At 34.7% G+C, this 22045-nt stretch overlaps 1 protein-coding gene across 9 annotated transcripts; it reads right to left on the bottom strand.

Annotated features, from left to right (window-relative positions):
* Nucleotides 1-359: 359 nt before the first annotated feature.
* OCIAD1 (OCIA domain containing 1) lies at nucleotides 360-21785 on the bottom strand. Of its 9 annotated transcripts, none has more exons than XM_019741026.2 (9): nucleotides 21583-21785; nucleotides 20142-20207; nucleotides 19642-19722; nucleotides 15646-15699; nucleotides 9549-9596; nucleotides 8439-8574; nucleotides 7564-7739; nucleotides 3301-3453; nucleotides 360-870 (listed from the first exon to the last, which is right to left on the bottom strand). In XM_019741026.2, exons 2-9 carry the CDS (start codon nucleotides 20200-20202, stop codon nucleotides 833-835), a joined length of 747 nt encoding a protein of 248 aa, XP_019596585.1. In that variant the 5' UTR covers nucleotides 20203-20207; nucleotides 21583-21785; the 3' UTR covers nucleotides 360-832. The 9 variants fall into 9 exon arrangements, with proteins under 9 accessions (XP_019596585.1, XP_019596587.1, XP_019596590.1 ...); XM_019741028.2 differs by lacking the exon at nucleotides 21583-21785 and adding an exon at nucleotides 21436-21519; XM_019741031.2 differs by lacking the exon at nucleotides 21583-21785 and adding an exon at nucleotides 21373-21498.
* Between the last annotated feature and the right edge of the window lie 260 nt (nucleotides 21786-22045).

Genomic DNA, 22045 nt, shown 5'->3' with positions numbered 1-22045 from the left:
TTTTAAGCGACCAAATTTTGGGATAATTTGCAGCAATAGGTAACTGAAACACTACGTTTCTGGCAAAAATGTCTACAAGTTAAGCAGAATTTAGATGAGACTACAATTTCGTTTTCCAGGAGCAAACATTAGGTCAACAGTGAAGAAAGTATACCAAATTTTTATTCCCCTGAAATTTGCAGTTTTCAAACATGACCACTGCTTTTTTTAAGGCATTGAGCCATTTACTGTATGTTGATTAATCCGTTTACCATATCATTTTTAAATATTCAGAATTAGAAGACTTTATTTCCTATCCCTACAAAACACCACTTATAATTGTCTTTAAAAAAGTGCAAACAATAAGAACATGAAATCAATGAAGATGCATGTTCCTTTATATTTTATTTACCATAAACATTAAGAGAATACAGCAAACACTGGAGAAAGGCTTTTAAGTAATTTTTTGATGTAAAGCTTAACACTTAAAATTATGCTTGCTCCCCCACCCACCCCAATTCAACATGCAGGTATCATGTACAGCATTACAATCTCACAATAGTTTTATAGGAGAGTATCCTTTCCCTGCAACTTAAATTGCACAAACTGTATACAATCATGGTATAATACCATCATTCATATAGTTCCCCAAGGTGAATACATTAACATATTAACATTAAAATTTGTGTTTTTCAAACATCATTTTAATAAGCCAAACCACGAAAATCTAGGTACTAAGTTTTTAAATGTGTTTATGAAGACTGCTGCTGAGCTCAAAGCATGCAGGTATTCATGACCACCTAGATGAAGATGGATATTGAAACTCCTTCTGTAGGTCCAATGATGCAATTTTTCACTCATCCCAAGTATCTCCATATTTGTTTACTTTGACTAGGAAAAAAAGCACAAATAATTGATGATTCCAAAAGTGATAAGGCAGTATTTTAAGTTTGCTATGATGATGATGAAAAGTTCTGTTTCTCTCTCATTTGAATGGACATGAGTCAATTTAAAAAGAGCTAGCTAGACTTTAGTGAACTAGAGGTTAGACGCAAATACTAATGCACTATAGCAAGAAATTTACATAAATAGTTGATCCTCTTAACAACCGTATAAAGTAAACACAACCCCCATTTTAAGGGTGAGGAAACAGATTAGTAACTTGCCCAAGGTACAAGCCTAATGAGTAGAACTACAATTTGAACACAGATCTGATTAGGTCCAAAGGCTGGGTGCCTTTACAACTTGTACCATACTACCTAAGTAAGTTTGGTATGAATTACAGCACACACACAAAAATTACTGGGAAATTAAAAAAACGGTGATAAAAAACTGATTTTTGTTTTTCACAAAAATACAGTAATAGAAATGGTCAGGACTTTAGGTTATGGTTAATTCAATCTTGTCTCCCATGAGCCGTAATACTAGTGCAGAGAGAAAATAGTTTCCAATATTCCTGCATTTTATATAAATTATATTTTGAAACATGCTCCTGACTTCTCTTTCACCTTTTGGCCTCTCTTTTACGTAACCTTCATCTGTGACTTACAACCCTTCAGAAGGCCCAAGCAGTCCTAACAATGTAAAGAAGTTATCAGAGTATGGACTAGGACCCCTTTCCCAGGACTCTTTCAAGGAATTGGTGAAGTCAAAACTATTTTCGTTATTTTACTAAGACTTATATACCCTTTTCCTTCGTATGTTGCCTTTTCTCCTTGCTTTCATTCCCTCATTAGTACAAGATAGTTTTCTAGAGGCTACATGATGTGTGGTGATATCCTCGCCCTGACAGCTAACTAAAAACGTGCTGACAGTTTTAATTTTTCTCAGTCTTAATTTTTAATTAGGTAAATGTTATTCACACAAACTAAAGCTGAAAACTTCAAGTGACACTTCTTGACCCAATGAATCTACATTGTACTAATGTCAAATTTTCTGTCTGGATTCTAGAATAGAATATTGTAGAAAATCATTGAAACTAATTTGTAAGTGTTTTTTTCTTTATATAAAGCACAAAAAAACAGCTTTCTTTTCACAAAGAAATTATTTCATATTATTGTGTCATATAACATAACTTTAAGACTGCTTACAGTCAAAAACCACAAATGTCAAAATCTAGCAAATGCCAAAGTTCTACTTTTTTTTTTCTTAACCTTTCCTATGGAAGACCCAAAGCAACACTCCATTTCTGATTTATCAGGTGTATGGTACTATGCTGTGCAAACACATAAAAGATGACAAAAATGAGAAAAATACTACTGCCTGCCCTCATGGAGCTTACAGTCTAAATCTTCAAATTAATTAGAACAAAGTACCAGTAAATCTTTACATATTACAGTGTAACGGCCACTGAATGCATAAGGTTTACCCTAATTTTTTAATGACAAACATTAACAAGTAATACTGATTACAAATCCATTTTAAAGCTAGATTTTTTCACATCAATCATATGATATTCTCCATCATTATTATGAAAACAAAATTCTAAATGCAGCAAGTGCTAACAATTAGAAATAAAACTGGCTCTAAAGAGTGATCATAATAAGAAATACTAAGAATTTTTATATATTTTTACATTCTTGTGGGATATGACTCTCAAGGAGGTACCGAGAACCTATTCCTTCCATTTTTAAAGTAGTCAATAGAAAACCTTAATCAAGGACACATCCTCTAAAATTCTATATTAAAATAGCTACAAACCCCTATTCAAAATGCCCCCTTCCATTAGAGGTAAACTTCTGTGTCACAAAATTTACTTAATGTATAACTACTTTGAAATGACTTAAAAGAAACTGCGATTTTAAAATTTGTAATTAATTATAGAGCAAAAGTACTATTTTTAAAAAAGCCAAACTCCTCTTTTGGAAGTGTCCTAAAAGCTGCTTTGTAAAGTATATAATTCTTATTTCAATTTCACAAACATATTAAGTGGCATTACAGCCCAATTATCAACCTTAAAGTCACCAGATCTGATTTTAGGAAATAAATGTATCATTAAAAAAATGGTAAGTTTCCAAGGTGACTTTTTATAAGGGAAAACAGTCACATCGGAAGTATACTTTTTACACTACATTACAAAAACTAGTCTTACTATCTTCAGTCACACTACTATTTAGACTTCATTATTTTCCAACACAACATGGCCTTTGGAACACCTTAAAAAGGAAAAAGTGATAACTGTAAAATAGCTATCCTTTTTAAAAAAATGTTACTTTGGTTAATTGCTTGTAGAATTCAATCACGTTAGTATAATTAATGTTTTAAACTAATGCTGCAGTTTCTATTCCTAAAGAGTAAAGCGGTTAGACTAAACTATCATACCTTCTTTTTTGGGCACTCTTTCCTGCATAGGCCTGACTGAGTGGTCAGTCTTATGTGCTAAAGTTACTTCATATGACTCTCTGTTCTTATTCCTTAATTCCTCATATGTAATATTTTTTCTTTTAGGACTTTCTTCAAAGTTGGGATCAGGTCCTAAAACAACAAACAGTTAATAAATGATAAAAGGATTTGAATAAATCCAAAGCAACTAAATTTTATACATGCTCCTTACCTACAATAAAAAATAAAGTGAAATAAAGGATCAAATTACCACCACCATTCCAAAAGTACTACATTTTCCCCAAGGTAATTAAAAACTAAAATCAACTTCCTCTTACACTTTAAACTTTTATTTCTAAAATTTTAAATTAACATAAAAGAATTACAAACTCACCATGGACAGAACAGATATCATAATACATACCAACACAATTTAGACTCATTAACATGTTAGAGTTTTATACTATAAAGTTATTCAGTGTTTATATGAAGAAAAATATACTGACAACTGAAAAAAACTTGAAATAGTATAGATTTTATTTAATAGTATTTCCATAGCTAAACGTTCCTATAACCAGAGTCTATATGGAAACAACTCCAGCTATTTAAAAAAAAATTATTTTATCATCTTTTTATCTAAACAAAAATACTTGAAAATAGCTACTGAAAAGTATAAAGCATAGCCTTTAATCATAGCATGCATCATCTTCACTCAGGTCTAATGAACACAATACTAAGGCAGAAGAAGGTGGCAACTATAATTTCACCGGGGGAACCAGCATTTACTCTTTCTCCCTCCCAAAGAGAGTCAAGGTATGAATACATATTATCAAAGAGTCAAATACTCACATAAACATACATGATTACTCTTAATATTGGGTGACAAGGCCAAATATTGAACATACTTTATAAAATGTATAACCAGCAAAAAAGGCCATATAAAAATTTTTAAAGAAATTAATGTTAACATAACATCCAGTAAACAACTACTTAACTTACGATCTTACGCACCACTCCAAAAGTAGTCTTTTTCAAAGAGCTTTATACTAAGACATATAAATTGGGCACATTATTTTAATTAATATAATTATATTAATTAAAACAATTAAAAAGAATTTTTTTGTTAAATGGTACTATTTTGGAACTCAAAGGTAAAGTCCCAGTAAATAATCAGAATTTTTAAAGCAATATAACTATACATTAAATGCTTTCAACTATTATCTTTTATTTTAATACAAAGTGTATTGCTCTGACACAGAGAACATTTTAATTTCTCCTTATTAGTTCGATTATGACATTGTTGAAAAATAAATTTTTCTTGCCAGAAAAATACAAAAAAAAAAAATATTGTAACCTTATATTGGGTTTAAAAAGCGCTTTGTATTTCACTAGTAATGTGTAATTATTGGACTCATTTCCTTTCACCACAAATGATACTTTTAAAATTCTGAAGGAGATACTGTGTACTATAGTTAGAAACCCTAGGTTCTCATTTCTACTATGCTGACAATTAGTGGATGTCCTTGGGCAAATTACTAAGCTTCTTTGAAATTTTGGTTTTGTCTATTGTGAAACAAGAAAGTATAACTAAATAATCTATCTCTAAAGTTCCTTCCAGGTCTAATACTTTTCCATTGTTCTAAAATTCTGCGACAAATTTCATTAACATAAATCAGGCAGAAAATTAGGGAGAAGTTTTTACACTTACAAAAGCCAAATGAAAATATCCTGCATTGTGTAAGGAGCTTAATTTACTCCTTTGGGAAGGTTATTCAGAGCTGGAAGGAATAAGACAATGTAAAACAGCACTGATTTAAATCTAACTGTAATAAACTATGAAGGAGTACAACTATGAAGGAGTACTTTCTACTTTGAATTTTTGGTAAGAGAAAGCAGAACTGAAGAGGACAAGTAGCTCTACTTAAACAAAAAGGCCACTGCTGGCCCATGTGGAGAGCAGTCAAAGAGCAAAAATCTTGACTTAGAGAAGCGGGTGAGAAAGCAGAGCAGTGGATGGAAGGCCATATAATAAAATATGGGCCTTGCTGTAGTCTGGGAAGATACCAAAGGCACTTTTTTGTTTATGTGAAAAAGAAATTATATAACATGAAATGGAATGCTAATGCAAATGCATGGAAGGATGGAAGTCATTACAAGGGAAGAATTGGTGCACAGCTAGAACACAAGTAGAATGGATTTCAACTTGAGAGATGGGAAAAATGGAGAGATGCAGTGAGAGACAAGTACAGCTGCCTTGGGAGATAAAATAACGACTTTAACCACTCTCTATAATCTGCCCACCTCCTTCCCTTTCTGACTACAGTTGACCCTTGAACAACATGGATTTGAACCATGCCGGTCCACTTATAAGAGGGTTTGTGTTAAGTGGACCTGCGCAATTCAAACCTGCCTTGTTCAAGGGTCAACTGTAATTGAATGTCTTTAGATCATCCAGAGGAAAAAAAAAAAAAAACAGCAGTTGAGAATTAACAGACTCCGAATAACTTTCAACCACTTAAGAATCTAAGTTATCTGTAACTTCCGTTCTCTCCTGTCTCTTTTTTTCTGCAAAGTTAACATTCACCCTCCTCACTTTTGCTCTAAAGCAGTGCTGTTCAATATAATTTTCTGTAATGTGACAATGTTCTACATCTGCAGTCCTACAGAGTAGCCACTAGCACATGTGGCTACTGAGCAATTGAAATGATGTCAAAGCAACTAAGGAATTACATTTTCAGTTTAATATTAATTATTTTAAACAGCCATACATAGCCAGTGGCTATTTTATATCCAAACCTGTCTAGAACCCCCTGTGTCACCTCGAACCTTACCTGATCTATAATCACCTTCTCCCTTTCCACTGTATGCCTTCCCTCCCCTTATCATACATATACATATATATACATATATATATATATATATATATATATATATATATATATATATATATATATAGAGAGAGAGAGAGAGAGAGAGAGAGAGAGACAGACAGAGTCAAATCTCTCCCATCTTAAACAAAAGAAAAATCCAAATGTTCCTTTCCTTTAACTTTGTTTCCTCTCCATAGTTTCTGGCTTATTATAATTGGTTCAAAGCAAGCATTTTCAAAAAATACTCTATGGAAGTCCACAATCCCTTATCCAAACCCTTGGAATCAGAAATGTTTCAAAAATTCAGACTTTCTCAGAGTTTAGAAAAATATTACAATATATAGCCCTTACATCATTTAATATTCATCCATTCAGAAGTTTAGAGCAGCAATTTCAATAAGCAAACACATTAATATTTCTACAATAAACCTTAGGAAAAATCGTATTAAGATAAAGATTATAAATAAACATGTCAAGTTTAGGTCAGGGTTTGAAGTGAGTTCAGGTCAGACTTTATCACCTGTCCAATTATTAAAAAAACTTTGGTTTTCAAAGCTTTTTGGATTTGAGATAAGGAACTGCAACCTGCACTTTCTGTTTGTAATTCCTCACTTTTCACTGCGAACTACACTATAGAAGAACAGAAGGAAACTAACGTTTATTGAGAGCCTATTATTTGCCAGGCGTTATCTCTGACTATGTCATCTCATCTCAAAAGTTCTTTAAAAAAGGTATTCTCATCTCCATTCGAGAGATCAAGAAACTAAAGGGATCACAAGTTACTTGTCGAAAGTCACATAGCTAGTAAATGTCAACCATGATTCAAATTTGGGCCTTAATCCAAAGTTAATGTTCTTCACTTACATTATGTGATCTTCAAAGCTAGTATTTATACAAACTTCATAAAGCATTTTCACACGGATTTTCTTACTAGACAACAGTTCTGTAAGGCAGGTAATTATGATTTTTCTCACATTACAAAGAAGCTGAAAGCCTTTAAGACCAGTCTAACAAACATAACCTTCTTAAAGCTTCCACGAGGCACAAATTAGCATTTCTTTACCATTCCACTAAACTTGGTTAGTATTTTCAACTAATGGGATATACTAGTAATTTATCCTTAATTTCTGTATCTTTTAACAGACTGAGAGAGTTTCTCAGCGACAAGGACCAGCTCTTATTCATCTTCACTTCTTCCACACCTAGCAGAATGCCCGACACCTACAGGGCCTCAAAAAACATTGAATGAATGAAGAAACAAATGAACAAACATGCTGAGTTTAGGCTGATGGTGGAACATAGAGGTGATAGCCATCAGAAAAGGTCATCAAATAAAGTTTATACATACGTTGGACCATAAAATGCTGACATTCATTTCAAGAGAAGTTTCTACCTTGGGCAATATGATCAGTAATACCAGTAGGAGTAGATTCATTCATAGCAGCACTGAATGGAATTGGCTCATAACGAGGTAACGCCTCTTTTTCCACGTTGTCTGCTGCTGGGGATGTCACAAAAGATGAACGATCACTCATGTTTGAATCGTATTTTGACTTTTGAGAATAGTGCCTATAAAAGAAAATCATATTGTATAAGAAACATGAGTTATTGCCTATACTTATTTAAAGGTATGAAAGGTATGAAAACTAGTTATCTTATTTTCTAAAGAAATCATGTAATTTTAACATAATTATTTAAATAGTAAAAAAAAGTCTGTTTCTTTCTGCCACAAAAAAATTAGCAGTCCATATAAACTCTATTGTGCTAAAGCAGATGTAAGTCTAGCCCTCCTGGGGTTTACACTGCTTGCCATTTATGTTATGACAATTTACCTGTCAAATCTACTTAATTTCCTTATTATTTATCCATCTACCTATCCAAGTTCATTTATCTATACTTATACAATTTCTCTACTATTTTTAACAAAAGACAGATTAAAACAGTTGAAATTTGTTGAGCTGGGATTGATAAATATTTGGGAATTCAAAAGAAAAGCCCAAAATATAGGTAACCAAAGGTGTTTGCCAAATTAAAATTCTTTATTCTGGAATATGCACTCCCAAAGGGATGCAACTCTGTATTTAAAACAAAGGTAGTCAAATCTCACTCCTACTTTTTAAAACAAAATTAGCTTTAGCTTGCAACAAAGTGGCAAGTTTCCAATGGTCCTTCAGTTAGGCAATGTTTCATGGCCTGAATTATGGCAATATCCAGTTACAATTTTTTAGCTAAAATAAAAAACAGAATAAAGATCAGAATCTGGCATACCCAGGTGGTGAAGATCGTCGTGCCTGTCCCGATCGTAAAGCTTCTCCAAGAGGGGAATTTTCAAGATTCTTGAATTTCTCTTGGCAAGTTTTCACATAAGAAAGCTTTCCAGCAAAGTATCCCATGATACAAGCAACTTATTTGCAAAAACAAACAGAGTGTGACTCAATGTGTGTGCCTTTTTAGACAAGAATCTTTTCTAAACGAACATTTAAAAAAAAATGTGATTCTAATTACGTCTTCAATGTGGAAAGACTAATATTTCCTGAAATAATGTAAAAGCACCACATTAAATCAGATTCAGAGGATATAATTCACTTTCACAAAATCAAACAACCCAAAATAAAGTTGCTGTAAAATAAATAAATTCTATTTTACTAATTACTTTATTAATATAGATAGGAAAGATATGGTACAATGGAATAAGAAATCAAAACATCAGAGCTCTGGTCTAGTCACAGGGATTTAGGCCATTTCTTTTCCTGTAAAATAGGGCTCATACCATTTGCCCAGATAATTTCTTAAGATTATTTTTAAAATCAGGTGCAATATATCTCTTACAATAATGAATCATGAAATGTTACCTAAATCTGGCTATTGTTGCATCAAATGTCTGTTTCCAATACAAAAGAGAGCCTAAGCTGGTATTTATCATTAAAAACCTCAGGTATTTTTTAGAGCAATTTAGCTTCTTTTCTATTACCATATCACAAAATGTAAATAGGTTTTGCACATAAATGTAAGTTATTCTTATTTACATTTTTAATGTAAATTAAAAAGATTTCTTTTTAAAATTAGGCTTAATTTTAAAATACACTGTTTTGATTAATCAGAATCTCTGAATTCTTTCCTCATAGACAGATCTAGAGGATTTTCAAATACTCTATCTTTACTAAACAATTTAAAATACTCTATTATAAAAAGAAAAAAATTCCTCTTTGAACTCATGATTTTTAATGTGAACAATAAAAAGTTCTACTAGTCCATTTAATGAAAAGCTTAAACTGATTTATTAAAGCAAATAAGTAACTGCTATGAGTAAAACAAAATATTTGATAAAAACACTATTTTACTTAGAAAAAATCTAAGGAAACTAGTATTCATACTTACATATGAGTTTAGGGATGGAACCATATTTGGGATGACTTGAAAGAATTCCTAAAGATAAAAACAGTTAAATATTTCTGAGTTAATACTGTTCAAGGAAGACACATTCACATAATTAAGATGTTACATCTTTTATTAAGATAAAACAGGCTTATGCCAAGTTTATGCTAAGAGTATATAAGAAAATGACACAGAAATTATGGTAAAAAATGCAAAGGAACTATTTCTGCTAGTTACTACATGATCTCTTCTAGTGTGAGACAAAAGTGGTATATTTAGCAATGCAATATAAAGACATATCTATGTCTCAGCAGCTTTGTGCAACCCACAAGAAATAAGGAAAAATCAGTATAGGCTCTCTTGAAATACTACCTAACAACATTAGCTCTTTCCATAACCCTAGAGAGATCTAAGCCATTTAAAGAGAGAACCAAGTAAATTCAATATTAACAGAAACATGAAGGAAATCAAAAACTCCACAATTTATTAGAGTAGGTGAATTTAGCAAGATCACTTGATACATACAAGGCCAATATACCAAACAAAAAATTTCTTTATATCCGGAACAAACAAAAAACACCCCATTTTCTGGAAGATACAATTACAGCACCAAAAAAAGGAAAAAAAATCAAAGACTCAGGAGTAATCTAATGAAAAATATCAAAGATCTCTACATTGAAAACTACAAAACTTACTGAGAGAAGTGAAAACTAAAATGGAGAAATATACCATGTTCACAAACCGAAAGACTAAATAGCATAAAGATGGCAATGTGTCAGAAATTCATCTATAAATTCAACGCAATCCTAATTAAAATCAAAGAACAGTTTTCCCCAAAATTGGAAAGTTTATTCTAAAAATCATGTGGAAACACAAAGGGACAAGAATAAGCAAGGCAATACTGAAGAACAACAAAATTGGAGAACTACCAACAAATATCAAGATCTATGACTACAGTAATTAAGACAGTCTAAGAATAGATAAACTGACCAAACCAAAAGAGAGTCCAGAAACAGACCCATATATGCCATCACTTGATTTATGACAAAAGCAGCACTGCACTGCAGTGAACAAAGAGTTCTTTCAAAATGTAATTCTGGGTCAACCACATATCCACAAGGGGGAAAAATGCAGCTTGATCCTACCTCATACAATATTCCAAAACAATTCCAGATGACTTCAAAATTTAAGTATTAAAGATAAAATAAAGCTTATAGAAGCATGAGATTCTTCATGATCTTGTAATAGACAAAGATCTTAAACAGACCACAAAAAGCACTCATCATAAGGAGAGATCTGATAAATTGGACTCTATTACATTAAGAACTACAGTTAATCAAAGGAAAAAATAATTAATGTGTGTGTATGACAAAAGACCCATTTCCAGAATACATAGAGAACTCTCACAAAACCAATAGGAAAAAGACAATTCAGTGGAAAAATGGACAACAGACTTAAACAGATACTTCATAAAGCAGGGTATGTTCAAAAGGGATATAGACAAAAGAAATGGCCCTTAACATACTTAGACATCAGATGAAAATTAAAACTACAATGCAATCAGTATCCCTGTCACTCGTACTTAGGCTAAAGTACGAAGACAATGAAAACACCAAATGTTGGTGATGTGATACAAATAGAATTCTCCTAATAAACTGGCAGTGGGAGTGTAAATTGGTCCAGTTTGGTAGTATCTACAAAAGCTGAACGTATACATAATCTATGACCCAGCAAAATGTCTACCAATAGACACTGTATTTTTGGCAGAACTATTTGTAATAGTCAAAACTGGATACTCAATTGCCTATGTACAAGAGGATGGATAAACACTGCTGTGGTAGTCACACAGCGGAAAACTAGATGGCAATGCGAGTAGGTAACCTGCAACTACATGCAACAACATGGATGAATCTAGTGATGTGCTGGTAAACCGGCTCTCCAAATAAAAAGCCCTGATTTGTAATGTTGGTTGATTTCTGAGGAGCAAATACATGGACCACGACCAATTTCAAGCTACCAAATGGTTTAAAAACCAGCTTGCCAACTTCTTGAAAATTTAAAAATCAGCTCTCTGAAGCTAGTACAAGCCAGTTCCAGCATACCACTGGGTGAATTTCACAAATATTGAAAGAATGTATAAGAATAAATAGTTGCCTGATTTAATGTATACAAAGTATAAAACTAGAATTCTTTAATGCTGTTAGCCTCAGTTCCTTCATTTACACAAACCAGATGAGAAATGGAGGATGATAATATCTACATTTATATAAAAGATTTTCCTTCATTCTGTCACCAAACAGTTATAGACCACTTACACCATACAGGCACTGCATACTACCATGTTTCCCCGAAAATAAGACCTAGCTGGACCATCAGTTCTAATGCGTCTTTCGGAGTAAAAATTAACGTAAGACCTGGTATAATATAAGGCCGGATCTTATGTTAATTATTGCTCCAAAAGACGCATTAGAACTGATGGGTCCAGCTAGGTCTTACTTTCGGGGAAACACTGTAGAAGTAGAGATATAATGGTAAATAAGATACTCTCTTTACCCTTATAGTTTCCAATCTAGAGAGGTGAAGACAAAAAGAATAGTGTTGGTTGCTATCCATTCACTCTAATATTTGAATATCGACGTGTACTATGCTCTGACAGATGACAGAGATAGCCCATTTTCTAAGAGGAAGTAGCAAGAATGGAGGCAACGGGACTTGCTGAGGGCTAAGGCAATCCTACTAGCAACAGATGGTTGCTCTATAGCGGCCAGGCAGAAAAAGGTACAATATACAAAGAATATTTAGGAGCTGGACTAACATGGGCATTTATTGGACAGGCAGGTAAGGGACAGAGTGAAGGATAACACCTCAGTTTCATGGACAGATAGTGATGTCATTCAGATATGGGGAAAACAAGAGAATTTGGTTTTGGGGGAAATGAATTCAGTTTGGGATGAAACAAGTTCAGTTTGAAGAGCCTATAGGAGGGCGACCCACGTATAAATGTACAGAACATGGTTCCGAAGCAGATATCTAAGCTAGAGATAATCCTGGGGATTTAGAGCAACAAATAGTTTCTGAAGCCCAGAGTATTGCTAGGAAATAGTATATGGATTGAAAACTGAAAGAGCAGAACTGAAGAAAAACACAAGTGGAAGAAGAAAACCCACACTAGAATGTAAGCACCAAGAGGTCATGAATTTATGTCTTATAATGCTATTTCCAAAAACTGTACAGTACAAATCACTCAAAAAATATGAAAAAAGGGGGGAGTTGCTTGAGGTAGGACAAAAATTAGAAGTATGTGCTATCATAGAAGTCAAGGCAAGAGAATGTTTCAAGGAGGACTGGTTAAAGTTGTGTAACAGTCAAGAACAAATTTGTCCACTGAATTTAAGAAACAGGAGGTTCTGTTGATAACCTTTTAAAAAGTTTTGGTAAATGTTAGAATATATCCATAATCTGTGACACAGACTGCAATGGGTTAAAGTAGTACAAAGTGAAGTGCTCATTCTTGAAGTGTGGCTTCAGATGCAGGACAGCTGGAAGCAGCTGGAAAGGGATATAAGGGAAGATTTTTTTGTTTTATATTCTCAAGTTAGAACAGACCTGAGCACATTTAAATGTTTTGATAAAAAAGGAACAAGTAGAGAAAGAACAACTAAGACTATGCTGAATATGACATACTGTGGATGAAAGCATATACAAAATTTTAAGCTTTTTGATTAAATGCAAATGTCTTGGTGGATTCTGAATTGCTTTTTCTACAGTCTCTCCCCCTCCCCCTTTTTTTGAGATACTTTATTTGAATACTCCACGCAAAACTTAAGACCCGAATAAAATTTCAGCAAAAGACCTTAATTCTGGGAGATAGTTACATGAGTTATATATCATCCAATGCTATTTTTCGTACTTTTTATTTGAAAGTATCAAAATCCCAATAAAAAGCAACTCTGACAAAGTTAAAAAGATGACATGTGACATGCTCAATAGAAAATAATGTCATTCTATGAATTAGGTTAAATCATTTTCAACAATTTTATGTTCTCTAAAAAATAGGACACTAAATTCCACTGTAAGGTTCCAGGTTCAGTCATGGACAATAACAGAAGATGTTGGAACAATGTTGTTGCTCATGGTATGACTTTTGTAAATGAAATCATACAGGCATAAATTGCCATTGCTGACAAGTAAAATAATCACCAAATGGTGCCCACAAATTCAGGAGGATTCTGGCTACAAGAATTTGCCTCCTCAGTAATAGATCCTAGTATTTTTAGGAGGCTTCACCTTATATATATGATAATAGTTCTACAAGGATATAACTATAACTTAAAAAAGGGAATTCCTCTGTGATTCAGTTATGTGTAGGAGCAAGGTGTTCCCAAGCTAGGCAAAAAAAAAAAAAAAGACCCAAAACAAACAAACAAACAAAAACAAAACCAGCAGTGGTTTTCATTGTTGAAGACACAAGGTCTGTCTAAAGGAGTATGTACAATCTCATTCTCCCACTGTAACTGCTTCTAACTTCAGGCCCTCTACGTCTCCTGTTCTACCTAAGCCCCTAAGCTTCAAGTTTACTTTCTCTGTAACCTAATCAAAATAACCATTTCTCCTGGTTCTACCTGAGCTAGTCAATGGACTTTTCACTCTTCTCTGTATGATTTTGCCAGTCTAGCCATGTCAATCTCCTGACTGTCCCTCCCAATAATCCTGCTTATTATTTTGATAACCAGGTCCCTCCTTCCTTTTGATACTCTTCCTTCTCACCCAAATCCTGCCTATCTTCAAAATCCACTTCTTTCAAAAAACTTTCCTTGATCATAGCAGCTCTGCAGAAACATTTCTTCTTTGAAGACCTATAGCTCTTGACGTCTCCACTACACAATTTAGTAGCTTATTAAATATTTAATTATATTCTCGATTTGCTTCACACTGTGTTCACATTGTTTGTTCAGATGAACTACCAGCAGCTCTTAAATTTGTTTTGTAAAATCCCCTCATGCCTAGCTCCAATCGTTATTAAATGACAGGATTAAGATAGATAAACTGGGCAGTACAATAAGACACTATAATTTGTCCATTCATAACTCCCTGTGCCACAGTTTTTCCTTAAAAGTAATGTGATAAAAATGTTGTTTCACACTATAGAAACAATCTTAGTACATCAAACAACTTAGTCCTAAAGCACACTTAAGTGAACAAGTATCTTGTTTCCATTTTTAAGATTCCTATCATGGTAGCACTTTGTAATGAAGTTCTTGGGAGTACTTTAAACAAAATTTGAACTCCCTAAATCCTCCCATTGCCCTCCTAAACTACCTTCTCAACTAGTTGTGTCAATACTATCTAAGTACTACATACTGCTAATGTGAAAAGGCTAAACTTTCCTATCACAGTCACGTTTTAGGAGCTAGCTAAGAGAACAGGGTTTTAGGATATGTGGAGGACATCCTAGGACATCTTCTCATTCCAAGGAAATAGTTCACAGAATAAATGCAATGTGTATTTAATTTTAAGATGCAGAGATAATTTTAAGATACATTTAATACTTATTCTAAACTCAATTCCACACATGGAATATACTGTACTATTTAAACCAACAGAATTTGGGACAAGAAAATGCCCCCTCCCCCCATTATTGTAAGATAAAGCTAATTTAGGGAGTTATTCATCTTTAAACCAGTGCATAAGAATTACCAGGAGTTTGTTTAAAGAATTCCTGGGCCCAGTGAGAGTGTGGGATGGGCCCAGGAATGTGCATTTCAAACCTGCTGCTAGGTAACAGTGACGTGGATGGCCTCCCTAGGCCTGGTGTGTCTCTCTACCCCCCAGTAAACCATCCACAGGCTTTTACTTTCTTGCTCTTATAGACTCTTAGTGTTGCTACAGGGCACGAGGACATCAAATTCTCAAATCAAGATATATGAGACAGTCCATGAAGACATAAGTCTTCTGATGTTGTAGAAATTTATCAATGATGTTTAATATGATACATTAGCATAATGATACATTATCATATTTACTTTATCTAAAACTCAGGAAAATAACATAAAAACATAACATCCAAAATGCTAAATAAATTCAAATTTTAAGTATTTACCTTTACTAATTAATCCTTGAGTGATCAACATACTTGTTGCAGCCAAAGGCACAGCTACAGGAGAAAAAAAGAACTTGTCAACATCAACAAAAGATTTTGTCTGAGTTCATTAGGACAGAAAAATGTATACCAGTAAAACCATCCAGGAAATATGTCGCACAATTAAGATCTTTAAAAGAGATTTTTCCCATTTTTAAAAGCTGTACTGTCTAGTCACTGGAAATACAAAAGAAGCATTTTAAATTTAAGAAAACATTACAAAATACTAAACAATACAATTCAAGAAGACCTGCTTGCTAAAGTTATTGGCTGTCTGGAAACTTGACTAGGAAACAGTTCCCAAAATTGATATAAAACTTTATCCGAATAGTCGCTCACTGTCCCTACTAAATGGCTTGTACAAATAGTTTATGCTGAACACCTGCTTTCCTTCTGATTCTGGAATTTTGGGACCTGGTAGGCTGAGGATACCTATATAACCAGCCCCCAATAAAAATTTCAGGTAGAGTCTCTAATGAGATCCCTCCCTAGGTAACACCTTACAGGTGTTATTACAACTAACTACCAGCGGGAGACATTTAGCACATCGTGTGTCTCCTCCTCCCGCCCTCCCCTGGAAGACGGCTCTTGGGAGCTTTTGCCTAGTCTCCTCTGGACTTCACCCCATATCCTTTTCACTTCACTCATTTTGCTTGGTATCCTTTCCGCTGTAAATTGTTTTAAATTTAAATAGTTACATGTGGCTGCCACATTGGATAGTGCAGTTCCAGACCAGAGGTTGGGAAATGTTCTATAAAGAGCAAGAAGGTAAATATTTCAAGTTTTCATGGGTCATATAGTCTGTGTTCCAACTATCCAAATACCATTTTAAAGCAAAAGTACTGAGACAATACATAAACAAATGAACATAACTGCATTCCAATAAAATTTTATTTATGGCTGCAAAATTAAAAATTTAGGCAGCTTAGGCACAGTGAGCCACTTATCACTCAGGGAAAGTTTTATATCAATCAGCATAGGGAACTGTTTATCAGTAATTTTAACATATAACAAAATATATTCTTTTGTTTCCATTTAAAACCATTTGAAAATGTGAAAACCAAATTCAGCCCTTAGGCTGTAGTTTGCTCAACCCTGGTCTAGACTATATATGGGCAATTTAAGAACAAAGGTAATTAAGACATTAGATTTCATGATTTAAATCCGTAACTTTGGAATAGGGCATTAGTTTTGCCATCAGAACCAATTTGCAGAAACCCTAAGGTTTGAATCCTCACTCTACTACTTACTAACAAATTTTACCTATCTGGAAAAATAGTTTCTGTATTGTTGGTTGGTTAGAGTGCCTTCATGTATTATTATCCAAGGTTTTTCAAAGGACAATTCCCTTTCGATTACAGCATCAGTAAAATTTGCAACCATTTTTCTCCTTCAACTTGGTTCAAGGATTGCAACATGAAGAAACATATAAGGATAAAACGATGAGTTAGCGATAAGTTAGTTGGCCATCTCTCCAATGGATAATGCTTTCCCTATTTTACTTTCTTCTTAGACGAAGATGGTACAATGCAAAGAATAACAGTCTGGTTACGAAGATTGCAGTACTATTAGGTTGGTGCAAAAGTACCGTGTTTCCCCAAAAATAAGAGCTAGCCGGACAATCAGCTCTAATACGTCTTTTGGAGCAAAAATTAATATTAGACCCGGTTTTGTATAAGACCTGGTGTGTTTATGTTATGCTATGTTATACCCAGTCTTATATTACATCATACAAGACCCAGTCTTATATTAACAGTAAAGTAAGACCAGGTCTTACATTAATTTTTGCTCCAAAAGATGCGTTAGAGCTGATTGTCCGGCTAGGTCTTATTTTCGGGGAAACACAGTAATTGCGGTTTAAAAGGTTAAAAATAATTGCAAAAACCGCAATTACTTTTGCACCAACCTAATAGGTATGATAGCTATTCATCACTATGTCTTCTCATAAATCTCTTCTTCTCATGCTATAAAGATTAATAGGTTAGAAGTAAGGTCTCTTTCCAACTCATGTATTCCGCCATAGGAAATGGGAATGGTAAAATCGAAAGGGACTTCAGAGCTTAGTGTCTAGTCTTCATCCTAATCAGAGTAAATTGATATCCAGAAAGGACAAGTCATTTCCCAAAGGTATAGCGATGGTTAGTTTGTGGAAGAGCTTAGATCAGAACCCAAGTCTCTTGACTCTCTTGTCAGTGGCCTTTCCCACTATACCATGAGTACCATTTCAGAGACTGTTAAATGTTTTAGGCAAACTGCTGACACTGCTGTCCAAAAGCTATTTTGTATTATGACCATGGTCCCAACCATATCCAATACAAGGACCCCTAAAAATCTTTTAACTCTTCTTCACTTACAATAGCACAGTGCTATTCTAAATTATAATTGTTTTCAATTGAAATTGTTATTTAATTAATCACAATAGCACCAACAGCCATTTAATAAAAGGTAGCTTAACATTTATATAATAAATTAAATTGAAAGAATCCCCGTAAGAATTAAATCAGATGATTATCCCCATTTTACAGATAAGGAAACCGAGGCAAACAGACATCAGGATCTTGCCTGAAATCTCACAATACCTGTGGAGCTGGGATTTGAATTCAGACAGTCAGGCCTATGCTCTTATCTCTCATTATACTCACTTGAAAACCAGGAGTACACATGTATAAAATATCATTCACAAAGATCCATAAATGATGAAACAACTATGAATTCATACACCTTTTCAGTAATTCCAGAGGTTGAGAACTGTAACATATAATACACACTAAACTGACCCCTCTTGGGCACATTCTTTCATTAGCTGTATGTTTGGCACAGATACAAATGGTGTTGTTAGTGCACAAGGTCACAATTATAAATAACTGCAAATAAGATGCCTTCATAATTATGCTTTAAGATTAACAGAAAGATCAGAGTAGAAATAAAGTCACCTTAAGGAAAAAAATGGCCCCTAGATCAACAAGTCTAATTTTAAACCAAGATGAAGACAGCATTTAACAAACTTAAAAACGTGTTAAAATTACCTTAGTAAGTACTTTTTCCACACATTCCTACTTTCATCACAACCTTTGTAAATCAATAGACACAAAACTCTCCATAGAAATATGGATTCCATTATTCTTAGTAAATACATGTAAACATCATAAATACATAGAATATCCTTAATTTGAAGAAACAAATGGAAAGTAAAAAATTTTCTAATGCATGACTATTAGTCTGTCTCCTTATCATTATATGTTGAAAGCATAAATACCAGGCTGACTGATGAAAATGTGCATCCTCTTTAATTACCTAAGTCACCCCATCCTTTAAAAACTCCATCCTGCTTTTTTGTTAGAATTACCTTATCTGAAAGGACTGCAATGACCAAGTGAAGGAACACCAAGGGTTCTGTTCAAAAGTAAGATAATGTTTTATGTTTCTTTCAATAGTTTCTGTACTTAAAACAATAAAATCTTCATGTATAAGGTCTCTAGTCAGAAATCAAAAGCTGGTAATGTAATAGCATTTCAGTATGATAAGTGGTTCTAATCAGTTTTTATCATGTAATGATTAAAAGTTGAGTTAAAATCATGAGCTTCTGTTTCAGACAGACCTGGCTTCAAGTCAAGACATCACGACTTAACAGCTGTGTAACATTAGATAACTCATTTCACATCTCTAAACCTCAATTTCTTCATCTGTAAAGTAATAGTTATCAACCTTATTAGGTTTTTTAAAATATATAATCCATATACACTCAGTAAATGCTACTACTATTACCAACAAAAATACTTCAGTCTCGAAAAAGTTCTAGAAATATATTACTTTAAAATGTGTACAATTCTATTTCCTTAATCAACCTCTTTTAGTAATAAACACACTATGCCAAAAGTGTGCCAATTTTTCTATACAAAGTCATTAAAATATCAGGTACTAAAGGTCAAATTTTGTTGATTAGAAAATGTAACTTACATCTGAACCAGAAGCTTTCATCATTGCATTCTGCGAAGACCCTTCTTTCTTCCTCTGTTGGAATGTAATCAGCCCCTATGTCTTTTTACCAAGGAAAATCGACAAACATTAAAACACTTATGGAACAACTAAGTCTAAAAAATTACCTTATTTTATACATTAACAAAACATACCCTTTTTTTTAATGAACTAATGAAACAACTGGCTTGAAAACTTTTAACAAACTTTGACTTCAAACAGAAGTTAATGTTACTATCTGCTACTTAGAACTGACTACATAATGTGCTATGTCCAGTGCAAAATGAATATTTGGGAACCCTTGTTCAAATTATTAAGAATATCAAGATGGCAACAGATCATTAACGAAGTGTGGGTCCCTATGTTACTGCACAGGTCATACACCCATGAAGCCAGCCCAGCTGCTATACAGTTCCTCATGACAGTAAAAATTTCTCTACAGAGCACGTGCTTCTAATTATAAATACATAATTGATAGTTACGAGGAATTGGTCTTGGAACTTCTTCTGCATTCCGCTCTCGAAAATCAGCCCTTCCATTCATCTTTCCTGCATCAAAAACATTTATATTTAGTATCAGAAATAATTATGAAATAGGTTGTAGTCAGGATATAATATAGCAAAATTACTAGTCTACCTGGCAACCAATCAACTAGTATTTACTAAACTCTATGTCTGAAATACTTGACATACGTAATAAAGTTACCTAAATAAAAAAGTCACAGACCTATTAACTAATTTGGAAATGACTAGTCATCTTAGGTCCCTTAACTGAAAAAACAAATGATGCTTTGTAAATATAGCATTTATCAACTGATTCTAACGTTAAGATATTAAAAGGACATCAATAAAACAAGAGTTTTCCTCTTATTGCTGCTTTATTTCACATTATCCTATGTTTGGATCCTTTCAAAAATATATGCCCAACAATTAGGTTAATTCCCCCAAATAAAGGAGGAAAAATCTCAAAGTCATTCCATTAAAAAAAAAAAAATCATCATCAGGAAACACACCTCTCCCACAAAACAACACTCTCCAAAAATGGAATAACAAAGACCTCATGTCCTTTTCCCAGTGGTATAAAGCTAGCAGCAAATTATGTATCCTCCAAACTTTCCTCCCTCCCCAAATGAACACTTAGAGAAACAGGACACGCAAAAAATGCACAGCATTTCAAGAACATACACCTTTATTATTATTGTTTTTAACCCATGCCTCATGACTTAAGAGACCAACAGATTGTGTATTTTACAGACTATTCCCATAGAATCATGATTATTTCCAAATAATTTACATATAAACGGTTAATGGCCTACATGAAGAGGACAGCAATTTGGGCCCTTCCATAATTTACGTATTTATTAAGCCATCATTGAGGGCCTACGACATGCCAATTCCTTAGCTAAGAAAAAGGAACAAAAGGGTGAGATGAATTCATGGATGATGGAGCACGCTTAACTGAATTACTTAAATCCTAAAACAGCCGTGAAAGAAGAAATGAAACCCTCTTATTTCCCCAACAGCATCCTACGTAGAAACCCTAGAAAGAGACTATCAAGGCCGACACGGCCCCTTTGGACAGTATCATTTTAATCTCTTAAATCCCAAAGAAAAAAACTGAATTGAACCCACGTCGTCCAGCCACCGTCGATTCCCGCACTCCATCCCCCATCTAGTGTATCTGCATATCCAGCTGCAACTCCCCCAAACGCACCCGTCACCAAGAATGTGTCCCATCCACACACCCCAGAAACACTCCCTCTCTCCCCCCGGTCACCGAAACTCAGGAGCCCGAGACCCAAAGCGCGATCGGTCCAGCCTCGCAGGCGGGAAAATGGCGGAAGGTGCAAGGTAGCAGCTGGAAGCGCTAAGGCGCTGAGGGGAGGGGGGGGCGGAACCGGGCTCTCAGCCTCAGCTCACCCACCTCGGACGACAGCGACAGGCGATGGCGCGGCGATCCGGGGCAGAAGGCCCCGAGGGAACCTAAGAGGAGTCAGGAAGGGGGAAAAGCGCGGGGAAATCGGGAGGCGAGGGGCACCACACCAGAGGTAGTGGTGAGGGGCGGACAGCGACTCCGCAGCCCAGAAATCACCCCGATACGGGCACAAAATGACCGCAACCCGGAAGCACTAGCGACCTACGGACGGAAATAACGTCAGTATCTCTGCGGTGTCGTAAAGCGAGTAGCCTCGGAACGGACGGCTGCGCCTGCGTCTCTCTGCACCTCCCACTGCGCGACCCTCCGGCCGGCACCCCCGGGCCGCGGCGCTCACGAGCTGCACTGCGGCTGCGCTGGCCTCGGCGGACGGGGAGCCCGCCCCGCCCCCTCCCCGGAAAACGGGGGGAGGCTCGGCTAAAGGCTGCTGTGACGCACCGCTCTGATCTTC

Source organism: Rhinolophus sinicus, linkage group LG02, assembly GCF_036562045.2.
Source record: "Rhinolophus sinicus isolate RSC01 linkage group LG02, ASM3656204v1, whole genome shotgun sequence".
Classification (NCBI taxonomy): Eukaryota; Metazoa; Chordata; class Mammalia; order Chiroptera; family Rhinolophidae; genus Rhinolophus; species Rhinolophus sinicus.
This window is presented reverse-complemented; position numbering and strand designations above follow the sequence as displayed.

Coding starts and splice junctions, on each gene's coding strand:
- OCIAD1 (XM_019741026.2), bottom strand. CDS start 20,202: ATGAATGGAAGGGCTGATTTTCGAGAGCGGAATGCAGAAGAAGTTCCA. Junction 19,723..20,141: donor AGTTCCAAGACCAATTCCTC/GTAACTATCAAT, acceptor CTTGGTAAAAAG/ACATAGGGGCTGATTACATT. Junction 15,700..19,641: donor TGAAAGCTTCTGGTTCAGAT/GTAAGTTACATT, acceptor TTTCTCCTGTAG/CTGTGCCTTTGGCTGCAACA.